Here is a 14,792-nt window from a genome sequence, read left to right on the forward strand (position 1 = left end):
GGCAGTGCTTTTGTGCATGTATGAAGTGCACGCCACTGTCCATAATGTTCTCAAAGCTGTGTGAAGTTCACCAACCCGCACTTGGCCAGCGTGGTGGACTACAGCCTAAGCTCTTCTTATTCTGAGAGGAGACCCTGTATTGGGCCGGTAATAATGATGACTTAATAATATTTAAAGTCTATATTAATAATTAATTTAAGATTAGTAATTAGGTAAGATAGTAATTTTTTTTTATTGGTCAAATTAAGAGTAAAACAATTTACGACAACTAGGTCAATCACCTCATCTCAAACCACACATAGTTTATGTGACAAGGTATAGATTAATGATTAGTGACATTCATTTTAAAAACATTTTTTTTTTATTATTTAAGTTGCAATCACAACGCTATCGGTAGTCAGTACACAACAGTTTATGATTACAACTTGTACATAGATGACATACCAGATCCCTACCCTACGCAACATTCTTTCTGATAAAGTTATTTTAAAACCAAATTCTTTAAGGTTGCCCTTAAATTTTTTATGTTATTAGTTTTTTTAATCTTATCAAACAAATTAACTGGAAGCATATTTATAAGTGATGGTAGCATATATTCCCAGGTACGCTGGCCATATGCATTATTATAAGGAGGTAGGTAAGGTATAATTAGGTACCTAAGTATAATGCGAGATCGTATATCAAGAATAAGCAAAATTTTAGGCCTACATTCACAAAAACTAATCTAGGCAGGTCCACCCCGGTAAATAGAATTGTCTCAGCCTACAATTGTGCATTTAAAAAAGCTGATTTAGATATTTTTCACAATTCCGCTCTGAGTTCTAAGCGCAAAATTAAAAAAAAACTGTATGTTACGTAATCCTCTTTTATTTTTATTTTATTAATAGTTTTTAGTATCTTTTGTATTTTTTAAATTTATCTCTTAAATTTTATGTTTTTTTTATTGAAGAACGTCTATATTTCATGATGCATAGTTAGCCTATAATTGGATCATAATATTACCATTATGTTTATAATAAATTGAAGGCATTATATATAACGTTGGCTTCCGATTAAATAAATAAATAAAGTCTTGTCTTTTTATACAAAGTCAATCGCAACTTACGTAACACACAGCTTTCTACATCTTAACTTGTTGTTATTTTTTTATTCTCTTTTGATATAATTTTAAGCTTATTAAAAAACAGACATAAATTAGAATCAGCAATACCTATTGCGATGTTTTATATAAGATTCAAAAGATTCAAAATTCATTTATTTCAAGTAAGTAGGCCTAATAATATGAGTACTTTTGAAACGTCAAGTCTGTTTGTTTATAGTGTCTGTTCGAAAGGCAAATTCTACCGAGAAGAAGCCGGCAAGAAACTCAGCAGTTGCTCTTTTCCGACATTAACAATTTACATTTTAACATTAATTTTTTTTTATCTTGTGAGAGATGAAAGCGGAGCCGGATGCTTCGTCATTAAGAAATGCATCAATTGTATAGTAACATCGCTGTAATAAATATGTTTAAACTATTGGGTATTACATTGGTAGGCCCAAAACTACCTTAGTAATAAGTAATATAATAAAAGCGTAAACTGATTTTTTGGTCGATTGGCGTAGTGGGCAGCGACTCCGCTTTCTGAGTCCAAGGCTGTGGGTTTGATTCCCACAACTGGAAAATGTTTGTGTGATGAACATGACTATTTTTCAGTGTCTGGGTGTTTATAAGTATTTATGTATATTATTCATTAAAATATTCATCAGTTATCTTAGTATTCATAACACAAGCTATGCTTACTTTGAGGCTAGATGGCAATGTGTTAGTAGTAGTATAAAAAAAATTACTCAATCCCACATTTGGCTATAATCTACGTAGAAAATATATGTATATTATATTTTCAACAAAATTCAGATAAACGCAATCTCGCCTGGTGGTAAGCGGTAATGCAGTCTAAGATTGTAACGGAGTAAATAACCTACGGCAGCCACATCAGCTTCTATGCAACAAAGTACCGGAACGCTAAACCACATGGCAGCACGTATTTGGCGGTAATAGAGTGACGGTAACCATTGGACGTGGTAGGTGGCACTGCGATCAGATTTAAGGATCTATTTCTTGAAGTAAGCCTAACAGGCCCACTCATCTAGTCCATTCTTGAACGATGTTATTAACTGATCTAATTTCAGTTCGACAAACTTTAGCAACACCTTGTTGAGTTGTTACATTGCAGAGAGGCAATTTCTTTGTAAAATGTAACGAGAATGCGCCAACTGAAGCGTATCATTTCGTGAACACGTTGCGTATGAGCGGTATGCGTGTTTAAGACACTAGCATACTTATAAAACGCGCCGCGTGGGGATTCTTATCGATATGCTAGTATTTTAAGTAATTTGAATCTTGAATCTTTTGATAAAAGCTAAGTAGGTACTTACCACGATAATTACTTACCCATTAATTTATAAATAGGCAAAGAACCAAAATAGCTTAGTACATTTATTACATAACTTTATACCTACATATCCACATATGCATAATTTAAATTATCTTTATATAATAATTAAAATAATTGTATTGTCATGTTCTATTATGAGTTCAGATACAGTAACCAAAACAAAAATACCTAACAATATTAGGTTACATAATGACAAATGGCCGCAAACTCAGCGTTATACTATTCATGGACAATAATAAAATATCACTTTATTTAACTAAACTGAAATATTAATCCCGAAAATCAAATGCAAAGTAATTTTTGTACCTATCAAAACTTAATTATTAGTCGAAACGAATTATTAGCTCAATAATAAAATCTATGGCCAGAATCAGAAGACCTGGTGGATGTATCGATATACTGTTAATAAAAAAATATGCACACCTTATACCGTGGCGTGGCGTACTATGAGAACGCTTCCGACCTTACTTTAGCAGTTTCTTACATCGGCCGTACATTCCTCAATACAACTTGTCTATTTTTGAAAAGTCATTGGCCTGCTCGTATTACGCAAAAAAACTATCTTTCTATGTAATTATGTGTATTAATAAATTGATAGATTAAGGCATGTAAATAAAACATTCACAGCAAAAAAAAAACCTTTTATGTATAAAATTCCTACCTACATGTTTTAATATCTTTATTTTTATCTTACAGCCCTCTTAAGCTCCCACAGAGCACCATTTTTCTGCTCGGAAAGTCAAGAGGAAGGGGCTTCAGAATAACTTCTCGTAGTTAGGATTTTGCATCTAGAATCCTGAATGTAGCGAGGGGTTTAGGGGCGCCTATGACGAAGATATCATTTTCTTTACCTCTGCGTTGAATACTGTACTTTATACACCTTGTGTGACAATGGAAGGCCAACGGTCACGCGGTCGATCACCCACGCGTTGGACAGACATAATAAAAGCTGCAACACAAACCTCCATTGTTCCCGAAACGCTGAAGACGTATCAAGCGTAGGCGCATCGCGGGGGATGCTGTAGCCAAAGAAAATGTATCATCGTCAACCGCTTTTTATTTAATATTATGAGAGAGGATAGGAGAGGCCTATGACCTCATTTATGAGAGAGGATGCCTATGACCTGCTGTGGGGAGTAACTACCTTCATATTTATACATACGGCATACTTTTTTTTACGTTTATTTTTAAATTGTTAACAAAATAATAATAACACACTTACATTAAGAAAACTCATTTCTTTATATTTTAAAAATATACTTCACACAAAAATAATAAAAAGATTATTTACATTATAAATATGTGTTATGGGCACTAAGGCGACTGATGAATATTTTTATGAATAATATACATAAATTCCTTATAATTATTAATATTCAGATAAACACCTAGACACGGAAAAACATTCATGTTCATCACACTAACATTTTCCAGTTGTGGGAATCGAACCCACAGACTTGGACTCAACATGCCGGATGCCCACTGCGCGAATCGGCCGTCAAATAATAACACATTTACTTATAGAAAATCTGTTTTAATTGTGTTTGTTTTTCTTTATTTTACAAAACTCGTTTTTAGAACATAATTTGCACTAAAATAATGTTCTCTTGTAGCATTACGTTTAACTTGGCGAACGTAGTTATCACCATCCCCTTGCAATAACGTAAACATATATATATGTATGAACGCTTCATAAGTGCCTGTGATAGGCCTCCATGAATAAAGTAATTTTTGAATTTGAATTAAATACATTATTAGAATAGTTAGAAAAAGTTTAGTGTACCTAAAATGACTTCGATTAAGACAACTGGTGAAACATTCACGAAGTAGGTATTAATTGACGGCCGATTGGCGCAGTTTGCAGCGACCCTGCTTTCTGAGTACAAGGCCGTGGGTTCGATTCCCACAACTGGAAAATGTTTGTGTGATGAGCATGAATGTTTTTCAGTGTCTGGGTGTTTATATGTATATTATAAGTATTTATGTATATTATTAATAAAAAAATATTCATCAGTCATCTTAGTGCCCATAACACAAGCTACGCTTAAATTGGGGCTAGATGGCGATGTGTGTATTGTCGTAGTATATTTATTTATTTATTTGTAATTGCGCCTCAAACAATAAAAAAGAAACTGTGTTAATTAAATAAGAAGTTAATAAAACGGCGCAAGATGCAACAGTTGACTCCGTGCACTCACTAGAAAGTTGAAACCACCTAGATAAATAACAATGATTCATTTCAGACGTTAAAATTTAACGCGAGCTTAATATCATTAATATGATCTTGTTACATCTTGTAAGAAAACCATTTATTACTAAGTTATTCAGTTTTTTTTCAGGTAACGGGGAATGCATTTCGCATGCCACCGGACAGGTGGGTGTGTGGAACTTCACAATGCACTTGGGTCATGATATCAACCCATTCCCGACTACCGGCCGACTACAGGACACGGGTATCCTCCCATGGGACATGCCGTGGTCGTTTTTAGTTTGGGTTTATTAGAGGGGGGAGTCCCTCATAACCTCCGTCCTGCCCAAGGGTCGGAGGTAGCACTAAAGCTTTTCCTCCACGCCAAAAAAAAACGGGTCTCCTCCCACAATGGTTAAAGCCGTGGTCCACCACGCTGGCCCATTTCAGATTAGTGGACTCCATGCGCCTTTGAGGACTTTAGTCCAGCAGTGGACTGTCATATACTATGGATAGATTATATATAAATAAAAAAACGTGTGTATACGCGTTAGAAGTTATACTTCTTTGGCGTAACAAGATAAAAATCTTTTCAAAAATTTTATCTTTCGTCTTATTCTACGTTTGTAGAAAAAAACGACACTAAAAATAGACAAAAGTTATTGTTTGAATTATTAAAAGTCAACTGTCAAACCTTTTTTAGAAAAAACTAAAATGTTGACTATAGCTAACCTCATGGTGTAGGTTTTTGTGGCGGTGTGCGCGCGCATCGTAAAAATTTACTCATTATCAATCAATATTTTTTTACCATTTTTCCCTAACGCGCAAAAAGAAGTATAACTTCAAAAATTGCAAGTACTCTTTGCAGTTTCTTCCTAGTAGACAATGGATACTTAGATATGGCGTAACTGTTACATAACAAATTATGTTTTCTTTACAACACGAGGTTTTAGTTCGACGCGTACATTTATAATTATTATTATTATTTCGTAGAAAGAATTAATAATATATTTGTGAAATCGCCACAGGAAACTCATAAGTAATTCAATTGCGAAAAGGAAAGTGAAACTATTACTCTATAAAGTAATTTACTTTACATATTATTATTGTTTGAACGCAGCCGAATCAGAACGCGACTAACAACCTATTAAACTTTTGTAGAAAGTAAACGAATCACAATTAAGTTGGTGAGCTTCTCATTTCATATGTAATTTTATGCACCTTAAATTTCGCTTGAAACTTGCTGCACCCCTAGCACGAAATCGCACTCTTCGCAAACATAATCCGTTTTCATAATTTGAAAACGTGTAGGTACTTATACCTACTAGTTAAGTAACCCGTATTAAAATTTTATAAAAATCTAGCGAAAATCCTTCGAAATTCGATAACAATCTAGGGAACGCCGTTGCATTTGTACAGTGGCGTGCATATGGATTTTGAACAGGGTAAGTTATATGCGTTCTAAGCATATAACTTAGAAAGAAAGATTAAGAAGAAGATATGTATATTATTCATAAAAATATTCATCAGGCATCTCAGTACCCATAACACAAGCTACGCTTACTCTGGGCCTAGATGGCGATGTGTGTATTGACGTAGTATATTTATTTATTATTTATTTAAGCACTTCAAATATCACTTGCTTCAACGGTAAAGGAAAAACAGCGTGAGTTTACTTGCATGACCGAGAGTTCTCCATAATGTTCTCAAAGTTGTGTGGAATCCACCAATCCGCACTGGGCCAGCGTGGTGGACTATGGCCTGAACCCCCATTATCATTGCGGTAGGAGACCCTTGAGCCGGCAAGGGGTTGTTATGATGGTGATGATATATTTACTGCGGTAATGATTAATAGCATCTCAATGGCTGAAAATGGGTTGACGTGTTGCCGCGGCTCAGCATGAATAAGAACTCCGAACCATCGGGCATACTTATATGTATTATACACACGAGCTAAGCTGTTTAAATATTAAGATAAAATACTATCACAACGCATATATATATATATATATATATATATATACGATTATTGGCAAATATTAACGGTGTTTAATAATTTTAATAATAATATAGTGAGTTTCGTGGTTCTTCCCATAATCTTCTACTTGAAGCGATAAACACTAGTGTGCATTCTGTTTTACAAAAATCTCAAAGCGGAACTAAATTGACAGCCCTTAAAGTAGAGATATCCCTTTTTTTTTAATTCGTTATTTATTCGGGACTTTTCTTAACAATAAGAACGTCAGCCCCATCGTTCCCTTTACGAAAATTAATACTTCCTACTTCTCTTATCTTAGCTTAAAATCTAATAGCATTCTGGCTACCTCTGAAATTATATCCTTTGAAACTTGAATTATGATATTTGTGTAGACCTACTGTCAGCAGAATTGGAATTACTAACATCTCGAAATCTAAGACAACGATGAAATTTCAAACTTGAAATCTGAAAGGTACGTTTTTTGAAAGAGTACCTACCTACCTAAGCATACGCTAAAAAAGGATTCTATGAAACTAATCCCCTGAGACCATTTGCGGGCAACAGATAATATATTATAGTCTTAATAGACGAACTAGCTGATTCACGATCAACAAGTGGAATAATTGAATTCAAGGAGTTTAGTAATTAATTATGATTGTATAACGACGAATATTGGAAGTTTGACTTGATTTCTCGCTTTGAAATATGTCGGTTGAGGAAGAATGTGTCGGCTAATGTTTATATTTCTGTACCTATTTTGATTCGCTACAGTTGGGTCCGACCTCTTCTGGTGTTTTTTTAGTTAATACCACTGCAGAAACTGTTGCCAAAAAAAAAAGTACTGAAACACTGTAGTATGCGTTAAATTGTCTATGTATGTGAGATATTTGACTTGATTTCTCGCTTTGAAATATGTCGGTTGAGGAAGAAGGTGTCGGCTCATGTTTTTATTTCTGTACCTTTTATGAATTTTTATTCGCTACAGCTGGGTCCGACCTCTTCTGGTGTTTTTTTAGTTAATACCACTGGAGAAACTGTTGCCAATATATAATTCTCTCAAAAAAAAAGTACTAAAACACTGTAGTATTCGTTACATTGTCTATGTATGTGAGATATATAGGGCTTCAAATTTTCTGGCTTTACCTATTTGTCTGAAAATTTGTAGTATAGTTTTGTTTCTGGTAATGAACTATCACACAATCACAGCATCACAAACAGTCCATTACGACAGAGTAAAAGCAGTCAGAACAAACATTCCGGGCCTGACAGCGACATCAAGCGGTTTGACAAGGAAGCACAATATCTCTTACATCTCACCCCAGCGTCCTTGATTTCTTCGTTAGGTTTCCCACCAATATTAAGGGCTTAACAGATTATTAATATTGACAAACTAGCTTCTGCCCGCGACTTCGTCTACGTGGACGTACGAATTGAGTTTAAAGCTTCGTTCGTTAACAATTTTAATTCCTACCACGAGAACTATTTGAGAGATTTGTATAGAAAGTACATGTCTTTTCCACGGGATAAGTAACATGCATACAAAATTTCAAAGTTGTCTGCCCGCGTCTTGGATTGCAAACTATTTTCAATTGTCACTCGGGAATTACTTAAGGAATCAGGATGCATGCCAAATTTCATCGAAAACTGTTCAGCCGTTTGTGCGTGATTGAGTAACAAACACGCTCCACACACTTTCACATTTATAATATTAGTAGGAATAGTAGGATAGTAGATATTAAGTCGTGAAGGTTCCGTTATTTTTGCTTTTGTTGTTCAAGTGTTGTGATGTGTTGAGAGAAGGTTAGCGTATACCTAATAAATTATCACCATGTGGGAGAAAAACGGGTGTTAGGCTTGATTTAAGACTTTATAGCATCATTGTTATACACAAATAAATTGATAATTAAAAATTAAGGAAACAATGAATGTTTGATAAATGTTTGTGGTGAAGCGATAGTCAAGTAAAAGTAAATTCTATAATATAAGTTAGTTATCATTAGTATAATAAGATTTGTAAGCTCATAATTATATCAGTAGTACAGAATTAGTAGTTCTAAAACCGATGGATTTAGGTGTATTTTACTTCGACGTTACAATGTTTTGCTACTCGATAGCGACTTCATGATTGTGAGCGGTGCAAATCTTATACTTACTTAGGCACGTGTGCCACCGTAAACGCTGTTTACTAGCTCAAAAAACGTAGGTACAACTGATAAATGAGTCTATTTTAATGAAAGAGACACATCTATCATATATAATTCACGTGTCACGATGTTTGTCAAGATGAACATCGAAACTACTGAAACAAATTTCATTTTTTTTTATGTGAATTTTGTTCCTACTTAAGAGATTATTTATTAAATCTCAATTTATAATTTCTCAATTATTATTGTTATTATTGTTTTTTATTTAATTCTTAATGTTATAAAGCTAATTTTTATGTTTTAATTTAATTTAATTTGTTGTAATCATTACTCGTTGTTACATTCTTGTAATAGCCCCGGGGAGACGAATTGGGCAACTGTAATGTCTTCAAGGGGTGCGTTGCTAAATAAATAATTGCAATATTATTTTATTGCGAATTATTTGTAAATTATACGTCATCAAACTGCCAATTCCAAAATCAATAGCCGTATTACCGCATCAAAAATTTAAGAATACATTGGTAAAGCCACTTTTTCAATGTATTCTTAAATTGCAGAAATTCATCAAATAAATAAAATACATTATTTTATTCAATTGATGAATTTCTGCAATTTAAGCCTCAAAACTAGATTGCTTATATATAATTGACCAAATTTTGTATGTTGGTGTCGCCTGACCGGATATGTTGCGACTTTTTTTTTGTTAAGAACATTTTATCACACATTCATACAATAATTACATTTCATTTCATTTCATTGCCTGTCGAATTAAATTTAAGTTCACTTTATCATAAATGCAATATTTTGGATGGATGTTTGTGAATTAATCGCGCCAGAATTTTTCAGCTGAATTGATCTGGATGGAAATTGAGCACAGAGATAGAGTATAATAGGAATAACATGTAGGCCCGAGGCCCGAAAATGTATGATGGCCGTGGGACTGACTTGTTTATGTTTTTCACAAAGCAAGAGATCGACAATTGCTAATGCATAGTAGGTTTCAGTTATCAGAGAATAATAGATTGTACACACGTACACATCCAAATTACCACGCGAACGAAGTCGCGGGAAACAACTAAAAATATATTGAAGACTGGCTGTGGTTAGAAGAAAACAGTGTTTTAAGGGAATTAAAAAGAAAATGGTGAAAACGTGTGTGGACCCGAAATGTGGAGGGACTGAAGGCATTGTCTTCCGTGAAACCGTTCGGAGACACGGACCTATTTTTAGTTCAACTCGTTAACGTTGGGACATGTGCCTTAGTAAGTATAAGATTTAGTATAAGTAGAGTAAGTATAAGAAGGCACCGCCCACAATCATCAAGTCGTTATCGAGTAGCAAAACACTGTAACGACGAAGTAAAATAGACCTAATTCCATTGCTTTAGAACTACTAATCTGTACTACTGATACAATTATGAGCTCAGGTAAGGGAAGGTTAGTAAAGAGAAAAAACTTACCCAGCCTACTTTTTAATTCAGACGGCTTCAGAGCCGGTTCTTCAAGCACTACCGGTGGGAGAGGGGGTGGAGGGGGCGGCGGCGCCTCGTCTCCTGAGCTTCCCCCCGAGGATCCGATGGAGGATACACCTGAGGATGCAGAGGCTTGAACCACGACTGCTTCCTCGGTGACTGAGGCGCGTCGGCTGCCGGCTGCTGATGATATACGGCTGGCCTATGACAAAGGAACAGACGAACATAAGAATATACTACGACACATCGCCATCTAGCACCAAAGTAAGCGTAAGCGTTGTGGATACTAATATAACTGATGAATATTTTAATGAATAATATATATAAATACTTATAATAAACAGATATACTGATAGACAGAATAACAGATTCCCAGACACTGAAAAACTTTCATGTTCATCACACAAACATTTTTCAGTTGTGGGAATCGAACACACAGACTTGCCCACTGCGCCTATCGGTCGTCTAAATTATGCGAAGCGCTAATAGCGTACATTTTTTTTTTGGTTTGTAGTTTGAGGGATTAGAGCGCTCTAACAAATAAAAAAAACAAAGTCTTCAACTTTATATTACACTAGCGGTACCTCGCGACTTCGTCAGGATATAAGTCAACCTTAAAAGATAGCCAGCGTGACTATCTTTTAAGGTCGCGGACTTTTTTTTTTTGAACTTTTAAAGAGGAACAACTTTTTCATACATGAACATGTCATGATGAATGAATGAATTTATCGAAACTTTAAGCGTTTACGCAGCGCTCGCAGCTAAAGTAAAAAAACCCCGATTTTTTAAATATTCTTCATTGATGCTCCTATTGGTCTTAACGTGATGATGTACAGCCTATAGCCTTCCTCGATAAATGGGCTAGCCAATACTGAATTTTTAAAGTGGACCAGTAATTCCTGAGATCATCGCGTTCAAGTAAACAAACTCTTCAGCTTTATAATGTACTAGCGTACCCAGCCCGCTTCGCCGGGCTAGATTTTGCTTTATTTTATTTAAACAATAAACTTACAACATCAAATTTTTATTTTAAGTCTCATAATATATTAAATCATTTATTTCTCTCCGTATTCATTCTCTTCTATTCTCTTCTCGAGCGGGTGAAGATCATTATCTACACTCATATACACCCAAAAATAGAATATCATCACAGTAATTAAAAGCTGTATTTGACAGTTTGACAGGTCAAAAATAGGAGTGCTCCGATCGTCACCAAACTTTACAGGATTACTCGCCAATCCGGAGATTACCTGAAAGTTTCATTGAAATCGGTCCAGCCGTTTCGGAGCCTATAAGGAACATACCCACACACTTTCTCTTTTATATATATAGATAGATAAAGCTGAAGAGTTTAAGATTACCGAATATTTTTTCGGACTCTAGTGCAACCGCTACTAATAAATGAATGATACTTACAAAGTTCTGGGCTTTGTGTGTGAGGGCCGCGAATTTTGTTGCTATTGTAGACTTCGTTTGAGTTTCCGAGGGTGGTGGAGTGACCTCCTCGTATGCTTTGTTTGACCTGGACAGGAATAAAATATTTATGTCACGGCAACATTTCTCTTCTTTTGTTTTCAGAATTCGCTTATTTATCTCATTTTGACAGCCGATTGGCGCAGAGGGCAGCGACCCTGCTTTCTGAGTCCTAGGCCGTGGGTTCGATTCCCACAACTGGAAAATGCTTGTGTGATGAACATGAAAGTTTTTCAGTGTCTGGGTGTTTATCTATATATTATAAGTATTTATGTGTATTATATTCATAAAAATATTCATCAGCTATCTAATACGTACCAATAACACAAGCTACGCTTACTTCAGGCCTAGATGGCTATGTATGTATTGTCGTAGAATATTTATTATTTATTATTATTATTAGGTTAAACCCGAAAAGACAAGTGAATTTCGTTGATAAATAAACAAATAAAAACTAAAAATTTGTATCCGGAATTTTAGCATTCATCAATGTAATGGTTAGTTAGTTAAGTCCAAGAAAGACAGTAGTGCCAATTCTGTGGTTCCCACTACAATTTTTTTGGAACTACCAATGGATACATTTAACCATGTGTTAAAGCACATTTATTACAGCGAGGGCACCATGCAATTGATGAATTTATTAATGACTAGATAGCTTGGAAGCAACCAGCTCCGCCATCATTTTCCGCAAGATAGAAAGTTAATTATAAATTTTGATGTCGGAAAAGAGCAACTACTGGGTTTTCAGGCAGGCTTTTCTTGGTAAAATCTGCTTTCCGATCCGGTAGTCACTACGAACAAACATATTTGACGTTTTAAAAGTGCTTATAAATTAGGCATACTTGAAATAAACGAAAATTCCTTTCATGCGGAAAAGGCTCGGGTGGGAACTAGAAAATAACAGATATTGTTGGCCCCGATACAGATAATAACTGATGATGCTAATAAACGGAGAATTCAGTGAAACTAAAATAGCACTTACAATTCATTATGTTCCTTGTTGCCGTAATCGACAACCAAGGCGGCGCTACCGGGTCGGCTGTGGCTGCCGGAGTCTCGGGAACTGCTTCTGTTTCAACAATAACAACAATATTAAAAGCCTCTGTCTCTCCCGAAAAAGAAAGCAGACTATCCCCTAGATACCGTTTTCCCAAATACAAATTATGCCCAGAGTTATATTATACTTCGCTTGGCAAGAACCTACATTAAATTTTATTCAAATCTTGATATATTCTATGTATCGAAAACTCAATTGAATAATGAAATAACTAAACTACATCGCAAAAGATAATAAATGACATCAATTAGTTAAGACCCACACACGCATCTATGCATATACTCTTACACACACATACACACACACACACACACACATACACACACATATACACACACACACACACACACACACACACACACACACGCGCGCGCGCGCGTGAAAACTATCACACACACATGCCCAAACCTCATTCATGCACACAAGCTGTTGTTAATATCGTAACTGTTGTTTTTTATAAGTATTTTGTATTTTCACGTATTACTTAATTGTCACAATTAAGTAATACGTGAAAATGCAATCTAGATTTGGCCTTATTTTAGTATTAAGTAAAACCCACAACCAAAATAGTTAAACAAATATATCAGTACGTGCCGTCAAATTGATTCTGCTTAAACTACTCCAACTTACATATCGAGGTATATCAAGGCCTTTATTTTACTATATCATATATTTAAGGTATGTTGACATATCCCCAGGTAACTAAATTGCAAGTAAACTAAATTTTACCTTCTCCTCTGCTGCTCTTCTCTTGGCACGTAAATATCTTCGTAATGGTGATCGCGACGCGTGGCCTCAGCGCCGCTGTCACTGTCCGAGTTCTCCTGGATCTGAGATATTTCTGTGGTGCCGTGGACTTCTGCCTTTACTGTTGAAAGATAAATAAATGATTTATTTTTAGATTTACCACAATGTAGTCGAATTTTTAATGGCAATTGGTATTCCCTCCACTAGGCTAACACTACGCAAATATAATATATATATAATTAAATTTTAAGAATAAACGTGTTCTAGTAAAAAGAAAATACTTAAAAAAGGGAGTCATGTCCTCACCAGTCATAGTAGGAGCTTCCTGCCCTTCAGCAGGCACCCTCGGGCCGGGAGAACGCGAGTGGAACAAATCCCTCACCCGCTGGTACAACGCCGCCGGTGCGTTCGTGTTGCTGCTGTGAAGGAACCAGCCCCCCGTGTTGGTGGTTTCCGTTTCGGACGCCGAGCATGCTGCAAAAAGAAAATTACCAATCAGATTTTACAAATTTAAAATGCATATAAATAATCTCGGAACCGAAAAAAAAATAAAAAAGCAATGTGTCATCTCTTGTTTCAAACGTGTCTTATTGTAATATAGACCTTTGAAAAAAGTAGATCGAAAACGTTTCCTACTAGATGACGCTACAGTCGCTATAAGACTGATGTGAAAGGCATATACTAATTTCTGCATCGGCGATATTTTCTTAGTTATGTGCGTTTTAAGTAATTAAAATATCAATACAAATAATGCTTAAAGGTGTTTGGAATCAATCCGCACTGGGCCAGCGTGTTGGACTACGGCCTTAACCCCTTCTCACTGTGGGAGGAAGACCCTGTAGTGTACAGGTAATGTGTTGACATGATGTTGATGATGAAATCCCTCACAAAGGTTATATGCACTTTAATGGTATGCTTTTTATAACTCTTACATTATCCTTAAGTTTTTTATAACTAGTACTGGAGTTTGTTTTCATTTTATATTATATACCCGAGTGCATATCCTGTGCATACCCTTTATGCACGCCACTGTTAGGACAGGGTTTCGTGGTTCGATCGCCGATGCGCTATGATTTCTTAAATGATTGTAGGACAATAGGAAAACGAATTTTTGCGAAAACCCCAGGAACAATGATATCTTGGAGATGTATCTTAAAAGTTCAAAGTATGTATAAAACGTAAGCTTATAGAATAGTCCTATTGTAGGTACTATAAAGAACTATGTAAACGGTTGAAGAAGCATGGGTGTGAATTATTGCTCTAACCAGGTTGCTCTTAAAATAATTATAAATGACA

The 14,792-nt window shown here is 35.4% G+C and overlaps 1 protein-coding gene across 1 annotated transcript in view; it reads right to left on the bottom strand.

Moving 5' to 3' along the window:
• Positions 1–14,792, bottom strand: part of LOC120631292 (espin) — a 94,827-nt gene that overhangs the window by 23,551 nt on the left and 56,484 nt on the right. Inside the window, exons 7-11 of the mRNA XM_039900777.1 lie at positions 13,803–13,970; positions 13,479–13,617; positions 12,675–12,761; positions 11,636–11,741; positions 10,208–10,421 (exon numbers count right to left, since the gene is read on the bottom strand). Of these exons, the coding sequence (XP_039756711.1) occupies positions 10,208–10,421; positions 11,636–11,741; positions 12,675–12,761; positions 13,479–13,617; positions 13,803–13,970 (714 nt within the window). The remainder of the gene's footprint in view (positions 1–10,207; positions 10,422–11,635; positions 11,742–12,674; positions 12,762–13,478; positions 13,618–13,802; positions 13,971–14,792) is intronic.

Source organism: Pararge aegeria, chromosome 17 (genome assembly GCF_905163445.1).
Source record: "Pararge aegeria chromosome 17, ilParAegt1.1, whole genome shotgun sequence".
NCBI lineage: Eukaryota > Metazoa > Arthropoda > Insecta > Lepidoptera > Nymphalidae > Pararge > Pararge aegeria.